The sequence below is a fragment of the Amia ocellicauda genome, chromosome 1, assembly GCF_036373705.1.
Source record: "Amia ocellicauda isolate fAmiCal2 chromosome 1, fAmiCal2.hap1, whole genome shotgun sequence".
In the NCBI taxonomy this organism is placed as follows: domain Eukaryota; kingdom Metazoa; phylum Chordata; class Actinopteri; order Amiiformes; family Amiidae; genus Amia; species Amia ocellicauda.
In genome coordinates, this window is record NC_089850.1 from 13006465 (window position 1) to 13018647 (window position 12183).

Sequence of the window (12183 nt, forward strand, 5' to 3'; positions counted from 1 at the left end):
ATATACAAGAAACAGATATCCAACAGGTTTCCATTGTATTGTATTGTGCAATAAAAAAAAAAAAAAACTAACCTGAGCAGATAATAATACTACTGCTCTTAAGAATAATATTATCTATTGCAGTGCTGCCCAAACCCAGTCCTCAACAGGTTTTATAGGAACCTGTAATTGCACATGTCTTAATGCCTGGAACAATTGATGTGTTAAATGAAGATATTTTGAGATTTGGTATAAAGAAAATGACCAGAGTTCCCTTAATTGAAAAGTGATCTGCTTAACCAATCGATAAATTCCATGTGTTCCCAGTCTTTCAAAATTAGCAATTTAGGATGACTGACTAAACTCATGGATAGGGGCTCCAGCACCGTGTTTGGGCACTAGCGATCTAATGTTTCTTTTTGTGTTTCCGTTTGAATAATTTGAATAACACTTAAGGAGTTTTAGATGGTTTTATCAGTCTTTGGGTACTGATCAAAATCTTTTAAAAGACTGTATGTTTTGCAAGTAAGGTGGTGATTAGCAGGGTAATTAGTATTTACTGAATTTCTTAATGTAGCTAAAAGGAAACTTTTCAACCTAGTTTGTGTTTTGAGAAACAATGACCTCTGCTGGAGAAAGTCTGTTGTACCTCAGTTACACACATCAGTTATCGCACATGCTCAATGCTGATAACGATATGAATGTCAGGTTTATTTGATATTTAGCATGACCCTTGACTCTCCACGAGACTTACCAATCAAATTGCAGAGCTTTAGCCCCATGTTGGCTCTTGTTTCATCCTGTCTTTTCTGCTTTGTGATGACTCAGAGAAATACACATTAATATTGTGCATGATTTTTAAAATGTTTTTAATTGTAATTCTCCATTTTGTTTCCCTAATAATAATGATCCACCTAACTGGATTGTCAGTCAGGAATCATATCATGATAATACAACTAGTCCAATAAAAACTGATCTAAAGCATCATTAAGTAACAAACACATTCAGCTGCTGGTAACTGTAATAAAATATCACCTCACAGTGACAGACAGTGACAACGTGATGCATGAACAGTACGGGCATAACTCGATTAGACCAGTATTCAATATCACAAAAATACAACATGAAGGGCAGAAGCAGTGTAACTGGATAAAGATAAGAAAGCACAGAATGCAGTCATTTTCAATTTGACATTTCTCGGTGCTATGCTATGATCCCCCCCAGAAATAATTACAGGTGAACTGATAACCAGTGAAAACCTCAGCCCCATTCATAAGTGCTCAGGCCAGTTTATCCCATCTCCACATTCACAGCATTGAAGACCTTGATAGAACTGATGCAATAAGTAACAACAACAAAAACACGGCACTGCGATATTTCTTCCTAACATGTCCAGAGATTATTTATTTACTCGTTAGTCACTTGCAGGATAATTTAGTACTTGAAATATTGATGTTATGCCATTCATCACAGGGAAAATATAAAATAGTATGTTATAAAATCTAATTATTATTATTTTAGGACAAGTTTTAGAATGAACTGCCTGTACAATAAGTCATAAGTGTCCCACAATGCCTAGGGGGACTGTGTGAAATAAATGTATGTGTCCACTGATACTTTTACTATTGATAGTTACTACGCTTAAACATAACTAAACAAAATAAAAACATGTGTAAGTTCTCAGTTCGAGTCATGATTTGCTTTTTAGAGATTCGTTGGATCTTACTCACCAAAATGAACTCGTCAGCTTAAATATGAATGTTGTCTTTGACAGAATGGGCAGTGTTGTGTTTCATTCTGCAACTGATAAACTTTAATTAAGAGCCATCTCCTCAGCTCTGAAGACAGTGGTATTTGCCCATCTGCAGAGCTTGGCACACTTGCTTGCGCCACACCAGCTGCCTGCTGCCGCTTCTGCACCCACCTGATCCTCTGAGACCCGCCTGGAAGGAGCGTTGGTGCCAAGCTCTTCTAGCGGATAGACAATCTGTCGTCTTGGGCGCACGGGAACCATGCAATTAAGGGCAGATGTCAGCGGATGGGCATAGGCATCCTGAGGAGGAGAGAAAACGGGCAGAACGGGCGCTCAGAGGATCCGCGCCGTAATGCGCTACAGCTGACGACAAAACAGCAAACACAGATTTAGGTGAAACAGGGCTGTAAATGAAGGGGGAAAGGGGCTGGTAAACAGGCACTCAGAGCAAGGGAATGAATGGTCTGCAGCGGCTGGCACTAATGAAGATAATTATGAGAGTAATTACATTACCATCTCTGCGGGAATGGATGAAAAACAAGTGGTTGGATTTATGGGATTTTTGCAATACAAGGATCCCCCCCCCCGAGGATATATTCCCCTCACTAATCATGAATGAGCTCGATTGGACTGCGTTAGAATTCATCTCTCTAATACCGGTGGACCCAGCGCTGGCAGACCCTCCCTGCCCCTGCTGCCGATTTTGTTGCCCCCCACCCCCCTGCCTGTTAGGTTTCAATAATTCTATTTGTGCTTTATATCCGAATCTGACTCATGTTTGCACGAGGTAATTAGCGAAGGAAGAGGCCTCTACGCTGTGAGGAAATGTTTCATTACATCATCCCATATTGCACCTGGACACATGTGGAGAGAGGCAGGGGCCAGAGAAGGGTGTGCTAAATGCTATCCTGGCTTAATTAGGGACGAGAACCAGCCATGTCTGTCTCGTAATGTCATTAGGACAAACCTCAATTGGATTTGTTTTAATGTATTAATATAAACATGTTGATTAACTGCAAATTAATCTATAGAGAATGCAAGTCAGAGACGGCTGAGTTTGCATAGACTGGCTGCATTTGTCTGTGTTGTTGATTCCAGCCATCAATACGTCTTACCTTCACTTCCCCCTGCGGTGGGTACACAGGGTAGTAGAGACAAGACTTGTATGAGAGCCTGAGGGCCTCTTTGAAGAAGTGCTTGGCATAATGTTGAAAAACGGGATTCAAGGCGAAGTGAAGGAGTTGTGCGTGCTCGTCCTGTCGGTGATGGCTGAAGTAGATGAAGTTCTCAATGTTATAGTGGGAGCGAATGTAATCAATGTCCTAAAAGAGAGACAGGATTGTTTTTTTTAAAAAGAAACATACTGTAGGTCCTGTTATTAAAAAGGTATTTTTGGAGCTGTGGATCCAATCAGTGTGCACCACGATTCAGGATTTATCTTTTCACACAATCCCACAAATTCAATTTGAAATCACAATGGGCTCTATACACATATGCTCTCGAACTCTTAGAAGTTATAGTACCGGCAGTATCACGTGAGAAGGAACAGAGCTTCCCCTGCCATCCAGCTCCAAGCCATCTTAGTGGGGTACAATACTATAAACCACATCCAGTTTTCATGCAGAGGATGAAAAATATCAGTGTATCCTTGTGTCGGTTTAAAAAAAAAAGTCACAACAATGTTCAATTGCAGTCGTGAGCTAATCTTACCTCCTCGTTTTTAATGATCAGTATTCCTACAATCTGATCTAGGACTTCTGCCACGAACGCCTGTAGCGGAGTGCCGTCCTGCAGGTCAGATCAATAGATCAATCGTTAGTGCAAGAATATTACACACAGTAAGCAGACACACTATTTTCATGGCCTTCATAGATTTTTTCTTCTTGAATAGGAACTTGACTGAACCCAGGATTATCACATTATGGCCGAAAATGGGTGCTAATTACGCTGGTTCATAATTTTCAATTAAGTGCCGAGTTAAAAAAGCCCCTCCTGTGTATTATTCATTGATCAAGTCTTAAATGCATTAATAATACAAGGTTTATACTGAAGGTTTTGCCTAAAATGCCATTTTGAAGTTTTCTCTCATGAGAAGCAGTTCACTGACTCTGTCTCGACGGGCTCTGCAGAACAGATCCACACCCTCCAGTATTGACTGGCGCAGCCTGAGGTTCTGTACTAGGGACTCGATTCCCATCCTGTCACTGGATTTTGCCATTCTTACATTAAAACATCTGTGTAAAGGAGAAAATAAATTAGACTCCACTGTGCAAATCAATTTCCATTTCTATTTCCATATATTTAAGTATTATGAAGAAAAAAGCATAAAACAAAGTCCTAGATCTGAAGTAGCCTAAAAAAGGTTCACTATTGAAGAATAATTTCACTGTTGAGTAATAATATTCTGAACTACATCACAATGAAATTAAAAGAATATAGATACAAAAAAAAGATTTTACTATACATGACAAACCATTCTCAAATAAATACCATAATTTCATTTTGATTGTCATTGTCATTTTTTTACATATAAAATTGTGAGACGGTAGATCTTGTACATCATTCTGATAGTCGATACACAAACTGGGAATTACTTGAAGAGGCCCGAGCGATGGTAGACATACAGCTCCTGACCGAAGGTGCTGGTATGACGGGGAATGACCCGAACAAAGCTCTGAAGCAGAGGGAACTCGGGCGTGAGTTTGGGCACGGTTATAATGCAGAAATCACGCTCCTGAAAGAGACAAGCGAGACACAGCCATGATTCACCTGAATTACAACTGCTTTAAGACTCCCAAACACCTTAAATAGTAACTCCCAAAACTACAGATTACAACCTACCTATTGTTTCTAATAATGGTTTCCACCAAACTTACACTATTTTCATTAAGGTAAAACCAAGCCAGAATCTGTCAGAGACATATTGTGTACTGCTGTTCCAAAACTGTTAGTTCACATATCTATGGTCATATCTATAAATGTCTCCATAAAAAAACTGCAAAATTCTGCAGTATACAAATAATACAGAGAAACAAACAAACAAACAAACAAAAAACAGCAATATTGTGTCTTATTTAACACTTTTTATTATTTGTATGACATTTAAACTGGTTGAGTAACTCGTAAGTTCAATGTCATAACCATCTCCACAAATGCTTTAACGGTGTTTTAAACATTTGGAGCAATATTTTGAAAATTGTTTACCATTTCACTTGACTTTTTCACCGACTTATCAGACTGTTAAATACGCTACTCTAATTCTGTCTGTGGATAGAAGTAGCTCAGTGCAGGAGAAGAAAACACTCGATTGTTACAGGTATACACTAAAAATACATCATGTAGTTTCGGTTTCTACGATTACTTACTGGATAAAGCTTAAAGATGTAGGGTAAAAAATCCACAGATCTGTTAAAAAGAAAAGAGAAGAAGGAAATAAATCAAAGCCTATATTTTTAAGATGTGTTCGGTCAAATTAGCAGTCTGGCGGTTTAACAGCACGCTAGTCAGCTCACGTAAGCATCGCATCTCTTATGCGTGCGCTTCTCCATCTGGACGTGATGAAAGCTTTTCCTGTTTTCCTGCTTTTCATCTGTCTGAGCGCTCTGTCAAGTTGAGCGTCATATTCATACATTACGTGCTCATTCACAGCAGTGTACAACCAGACTCCATATTTCTAAACAGCTGTCTGGTAAAGGACAGTGAAAATCCCTCAGCATGCAGCCAACTGACTCTCTGGCTTTCCACATCGTAGCGGAGCATCACCAACCAGCACAGGCGACGCACCGCGGTGCTCAAATGTTGCTGAATTGAGAGAAAAACAATAAAACAGCATCTATTGGAGAGTAGCGCGAGTCTCTAGACTGAAACCCAAGACCTGAAAGTGTCGAGTCTTAATGTCATTTTAAAAACAACAGAAAATAATGACAGAGGACTACAATCATTTTGTAAAGCTTCTGCCAGAATTGAGGTAAACTGTTGTTTGGGTTTTAGACAGAACAGAAGAATGGCATTGAGTAAGATGTGAGTGTATTTACCTAATTTCGTACTTCCCTTCTATAACAAACAACTGAACACAGAAAGCATTCAGAGTGCCTTTGTAGATGGCAGCAAAGGTGTCCGTTGTGATTTTCTCTATATTCCTGGCTGCTGGGCTAATATCTCCCTCTGCAGTCTCAGCGGAGCAGAGCTCGGTGAGTTCTCTCTACAGATAAAATAAAAAAAGAGGGACTGAAATAGCAGCAGGCAGTTCTGAAAATGGTTACATTCTTAATGTCACTCATCTCAATAAAGTAAATACAATTATCTTGAAAAATTACTTGATCTTCACCTCCCAAAATGTATTTACTGTAGGTAATTTTAGCAGCAGTCTGTATTCTGAAACCTTGAGAAACTTTAGATTTGGAAATGAAGTTTCTTCAACTAATCAAACCATACCATGAGTATAACTCCATGTTTGGACTTATATAATATTTTTGAGCACAAGATTAAAATTCATGACAAAAATGCAAAAACTATAGAGGTCTGGGAATATGCAAAGTATTGTCCATTTAAAAAACACTAATTTGAGATGCAGGGCTTCCCTTTTGGTTTATATCCATGAACTATTTTTCTACAGCTTTTAATTTTATTACAGTATTAATTAGATCATTTGAAGCAACCGATTTTTGTTTGTTTGTTTGTTTGTTTTGTGTTTCGTGAGAAGTAAATTATACATGAAAGTGTGGCAGAATTAGGAAAATTATATAATACATTCAAAGCAAGTCCAACTGCCACACTACTTATCACACTACTTAAACAGGAGATGGCAAAAAAAAATGTAATGGAGACGGAAAAGAGAATGTATTATTTTTAATTTTTAAGAGACAACTCTCTTACATCTGAGACATCAGACATTGCACTCTCTCTTCTCGAACCCCCGTGTTTACCACTGGAATCTGTCATATCAGCCTGTTTTGTACTACGTGCAGTCTGAGAATATAACAAGAAAAAACAGTACATACTCACATTGAGAAAAACAACTCAAGTCAAATATGGACAAGAAAAATAAAAGAACATATATGATCAACTTTATAACTGTTATAAATCCCTCTTATGGAGTTTACAGCACTCCTGCATACCCAATCAAATAGTTCATTCATGTATATTTTATGCAAAATTATACTTTTCATCTTTTCAACTTTTTTCTGATACAATTGTCAGGATTGAAATGATTGTGCTTGGTAAAGGTTCATCCACTGACTCAAAGAATACAAACTTATTAAACATTCAAGGTGTTCACAATTCTGCTGTTGCGCAGTCAGCTACCTGTACTTCGAGGGGGTCTTGCTCACTGTTGGTGTGGGACTGCTGTGACAGCACTGACTCGGGCCTGTGACTGGGGTGCCTCGATGTGTCCGTCTCTGCAAATCAAACACCAAATCTCACCTCACAGCGGAAATGCCATAGTCACTGTCAAACGTTTTCTGATTAAATGCACTCTCATAAACTCAAAAGTTCTCAGACGTTTTGAGCATACATATCAACTAGTTTTATTATTATTATTAAGAATTTGAATGTCTACAGTGATAAGTGATACCTGGCTCCCCATGTGGTTCAGAGGGAGGTTCGAGAATATCTTCTGGATGCGGTTTGCACAGTCCATGGAACAGTCCCAGCTCGAAGCACTCGTTCAGCAGATGGACATTGACATCTCCACTCAGACTCATAAAGCCCACTGCTGTGCCTTCACTCTGCACAAGCACATGAAATACACTACTAAAAAACAACAAATACCTATTCATGATGCTTAATATTTCACCAAATATCCCACAATGTGTATACTCTGGGTTTACATGTTTAGTTTTCAGTTTTTTTAATTAAGACGGCCAGTTTCTCATCCAATATTAGATCTGCCTAGCAAAGCATTTTCTGGAACGTATATATACAGCCAGATCATCATGAGACAAACTGGTTATATGACCACATATATGACCTGAACAATTTCTCAGTGTTAAAGAACTAACAGTTGCGCACAGATGCCCTGCAGACTCAGCTTGGAAAGCAACCAGAGACTGATCTAATTTGTTGGCTCTAAAAACATGTCACTAACAATACAACAACGTACACCCCGCAAACAAAATGGGGAAATAAAGTGATGCAGGGAAAACAGACAACGAGATATTGAAGGGAAAGGTGTGCATTACATTGTAGAACGCAGACCCATTGTGCAGATGTGTTTGTATTTTAGGACTGTTTGTTTGTTATTAAATGTTACTCATAACTTATGTTCAATTGATGTATTATTTGTAGGGAAATTCGCACTGCCGTGTTCCAGCTCTTCCAGTTTATTGTTGACTGCTCTTAAATGTCACACCAAAATAATAATAATGATCATTACAAAGAATGAAGGGGGAAAAAAGAAAAGGAGGGTACAGTTGTCTACAAACAATATGTTCAGTGTGCGCTGATGGCGGCTGAACAATGAGCTTCATCTGCCATATGTTCAATGAAAGTATGCCAGCTTTAGTTACCGAAAGAGGAAGGGGGATCTGTCATCTTCTCTCTCCTGAGGGAGCTCACGCCCACAGAGATTTGTGTAGCGATGTTATAAAAGTTTAAACAAGGACATGATTGTGGCACTTACGCCTCCTGATCACTGATTAGTGACTGTAAAGCAGAAACTGAGAGGAGCATATTGGGAAGGCCGATCCTTATCAGCTTTTATTACTTTTTTTCAAACACCACTTTTCAATTCAAACACCAGTTTTCCATTTTTTGTCATCAGTCCCTATAGGGTCAATCAGAAAACTGATGGGCTGAATCTGAATTTGCAGGCTTTGCCAGGCAGTCATTTATTTTTCTCTTAAGGACTATGCTTAATTGCACTCTTTTGACCTATAGGGGGAGTACTTCATATATGAACCAGATATAAGTTCAAACTTATTTAAAATGGCAATGCATACATCATTGGGAAAATATTTAATCTTTTGAAATTGTATAGATTGACTTCTCATTCTGCCCCCCCCACCCAAAATAAACATTTCACTTTAATATGTTCAAGAGAAAGACATGTTAAAAACTTGATTGCATTGTAAAACTTACTGTTCAAATGTATGCTTTATTGCATCAAGCTTGTTTGTTAGAGTTTTAGCTAATCTAGTGCATTTAATTTACTGTTAATACTTGTTAACTGTGTTTTTAGTATATATTTCTCTCATATTAGGAACTGTGCAACTGAAATACAACAACAATTAACCGGTGTATTGATACTTCTTCAGACATTGTACGCTTCATAAATCTGAATAATTTGAATTTAAGCTCCAAAAAACAATAAGCAATCAACATAATCCTAATATTCATAAGAAGATAATGTGATGAGGGATGATATATTATGAAATACTTTTCAGTGGGCCTTTTAAATATAGGTATAGGGTATAAACATCAAGCCATGAAGAGTATGTTGCATAATATTGACATGATGTCTTCTGCAAGACCACTGCTGGTACATCTTCAAAGGACTAACCTCACAAACTGCTGCATGGTTGTCTTCATCCTGGGCTTCAATAAGTTCAGCAAGGAAATAATCCCCATACGTGCTCTGCAACTTGTTGGTGTGCTGTGCGAATATAGGAGTGAGATCATCGTGGTCCTCTACCCTGAAATGAAACATGAAAAGTATTTAATGCGACTCTCACAAGCATATCCCCCTTATTTGAACCATCCTCTTGTACAGGGGAAATCATGGGAACCTCCCTTGCTTAACTGCCCAGCAGGAAGACTGATCCAGAAGCCACAAAATGGCTTGGGAAGATAAGACAGGGTCCTAACTTTGAGGCACAATATGCAAAATAATTAAACCATAAAAATCATATTTGAGATTACAAGAGTAATAACAGAAAATCTGACAACACAACACAACACAATTCACATGAATATACTTTGTGTTTGAGCAAAGTCTTTCAATAAAAAGGCTGGGTTTTAATTGGAAATTAGTCAGTGGGTTAAAATTCAGATTGAATCTGACTTTTGGAAGCTTATCAGTGACATAATTAAGAGTTGATGGTGTTTTTAAGTGTGGAGGTCAAGGGCAGAGACCTGGCTTTGCGGATATGTAGAGCCGGACAATGATCGTGTCGCTCGCACACAAATGCTGTAAACGGACTGTCGGTGGTCGACTCTTGAAGACCTTCCACTTGTTTAAAGATTGCTGATAATGCGGGCTCTAAAAACAAAGGGAGATACGCATTCGTTTAATTTGTACATGTTTTAACCAAACTAATTCAAGCTTTACTATTATGATCGAAAGCTAGGTAGCAAACATAATTTTTTGGCATTATTTTAATTGGTAATACTAATGGCCATATAGACGTGTTAATTACAGTATCCAGTTATAATTTAGGGACAGAAACATTTTCTCTTAATTATTTTTTCCTCTCAATTAAGACTTCTTACCTAAAGAGGCACTGGTTGGAACAAAGAGATATATAAATTGCAGCTCTGTGACTGCACTGAAGACGGTTCTGCAAACAAGCACATCGACAGCAGTTTAATATTGACTTGTGACAAAAATTAACTGACTCAAATGTAAAGGATCAGTTCACATCATGTACATTTTCCAGTAGTTCAAGTCTGCTTTGATGAACTCCACCTAATTAGCTGGCAATGATTGCTATGGCTCTGCTGATTTACTTTCCCATAAACAATCAATAGTCCCCCGAAAAGCATTATGTTGGTTTACCGGCAAAAAAATGTCAACGCTAAAGAAATTAGCAGGAGACAATTTAATGGCAATGAGACTCAATTTAAAGCAAAGCTCAAGGAAAGACTGTAGTGGTCAGTTGTCATATTATGGGTATATTTAATAGCAAAATAAAGAGAATAATGTTCTCAGTAAAATGGTTCTGTAAAATTCTTACCGTATAATCTCGTTAGCACTCCCAATAGAGAAGTCAGGGTGTGCCACAAATAGGTGCATGAAAAGTGTGTTCAGGGGCTGAAATGGAAGAATCTAAGTTAAGAATAAATACAGTATTGAAATGTGCTATCTAATATGATTGTGACCACTCAAAAGGTTCACAGTTGCCCCCTTGTGGCAGAAGCCGATAAATAGGAAACACAGAACTGCGTTCTCTCTTGACCACTTTCTAGGGAACTCTAACCTATAACCTACTTAGACTGTAGACTCTACCATACATCTATAATCATTTTAAACTATAATCTCATCACTGGTAGAGCTATATTTCACTTCACCCCAGATCCCAAGCTTATTTTGTTTACTTTTTAGGACTTGTATATGCTCTATTTGAAGGGTATTAATGTGTTGTCATCTGACACCTCTTATTCAGTAGTTCTTGTATATTGTACTGTATTTGTACGTCACTGTATAACTTACTACATTATTAAACGTTACATTTTGAGTAAAACCAGCTCACTCTGTTTCAAGACAGGGGAAATAATATTTTTAAAGAGAGAGAAAAGTATGTAGTGAGTAGATTCTGCAAGTACTGCTTCTGTTTGTATTGCTCATAAACATCTATGTGATGCAAATGTCTTAATTAGATTCACTGCAGAGATTTAAGCAGCAAGACATTGAAAGGTTGGTCTAGTAGTAGTAGATCGATTAGTATTATTATTGAAGATGAATGAATGGACCCTGTTTTGATACTCACTGAACATGTTTCACTGCTGTAGCTGTTGTGCAGCCAGGACTCCCAGTCAGCCTGGTCTGCCGTGCCCAGGTTGGGGTAGTCTATGAAGGCAGCATGAGCCACCACTTCCCTCTGCGCATTGACGAGCGTCACCGCTAGGTTAGTCTTCTCTCTACAGAGGGGGTTCATATTGAGAATACAATGTTCTTAATTCCACTTCTTATATAAGACAGTGACGACAAACAGCTGTGTGCATCTCTGTGCAATACTCACAACAGGTACAGCACATTAACGCGTCCAAACACAGCCTCCGTAGAGGGCCGGATCAGACGGCTGATCGCCTGCGCATCTGCAGACTCTGCTCTCCGCGCTGTTATCGTCTCTTCCGTGCCATCGGAGGAGGTGATGGTCCTCATCGTGCGCTAAGGCAAACAAAGACAGCCCGATAAAATGGCAGCGGTTTAGTGATAACTTTGGAATAACTGGTTTATCTCCTTGAACACTCATACGGGAATCTGTGGCATAGCCTGCTCGTGTGCATGGCACGATGGAAGTGACGAGTTCGTGCAACAAGTCTTAGCCTACACTTTAAAGACCAGTTACGAAAGGGTTCATCTTTTGCAAATGCGATGTTTTCTTTGGAAAATAAACTTAAGTAACACTGCGTCGCCGATTACCTGTTACAATAGACGTCTCCCAAATAAACGCAGCTGTGTTTCCTCTAAAATGCGCAGCGGGCGCAAACCTCCGGGAAGCTCTAACAGAATCGTACCCATGGCGACAGAACGCTCCTGATGGTCGCGTTGCTGTTGCGCAGATCTGCAG

At 38.8% G+C, this 12183-nt stretch overlaps 1 protein-coding gene across 2 annotated transcripts in view; it reads right to left on the reverse strand.

Annotated features, from left to right (window-relative positions):
* The window catches only part of cfap61 (cilia and flagella associated protein 61), a 32525-nt gene extending 20390 nt beyond the window's left edge, over positions 1-12135 (reverse strand). The window contains exons 1-17 of one of the 2 annotated variants that reach the window (XM_066722407.1): positions 12036-12135; positions 11632-11780; positions 11380-11530; positions 10627-10703; positions 10163-10230; positions 9806-9932; positions 9234-9366; positions 7308-7461; positions 7037-7131; positions 6608-6700; positions 5767-5933; positions 5098-5137; positions 4327-4466; positions 3840-3966; positions 3443-3520; positions 2848-3054; positions 1904-2032 (exon numbers count right to left, since the gene is read on the reverse strand). In XM_066722407.1, the coding sequence (XP_066578504.1) occupies positions 1904-2032; positions 2848-3054; positions 3443-3520; positions 3840-3966; positions 4327-4466; positions 5098-5137; positions 5767-5933; positions 6608-6700; positions 7037-7131; positions 7308-7461; positions 9234-9366; positions 9806-9932; positions 10163-10230; positions 10627-10703; positions 11380-11530; positions 11632-11774 (1929 nt within the window). In that variant the 5' untranslated portion in view covers positions 11775-11780; positions 12036-12135. The remainder of the gene's footprint in view (positions 1-1903; positions 2033-2847; positions 3055-3442; positions 3521-3839; positions 3967-4326; positions 4467-5097; positions 5138-5766; positions 5934-6607; positions 6701-7036; positions 7132-7307; positions 7462-9233; positions 9367-9805; positions 9933-10162; positions 10231-10626; positions 10704-11379; positions 11531-11631; positions 11781-12035) is intronic. The other variant, XM_066722490.1, reaches the window with a different exon arrangement.
* Between the last annotated feature and the right edge of the window lie 48 nt (positions 12136-12183).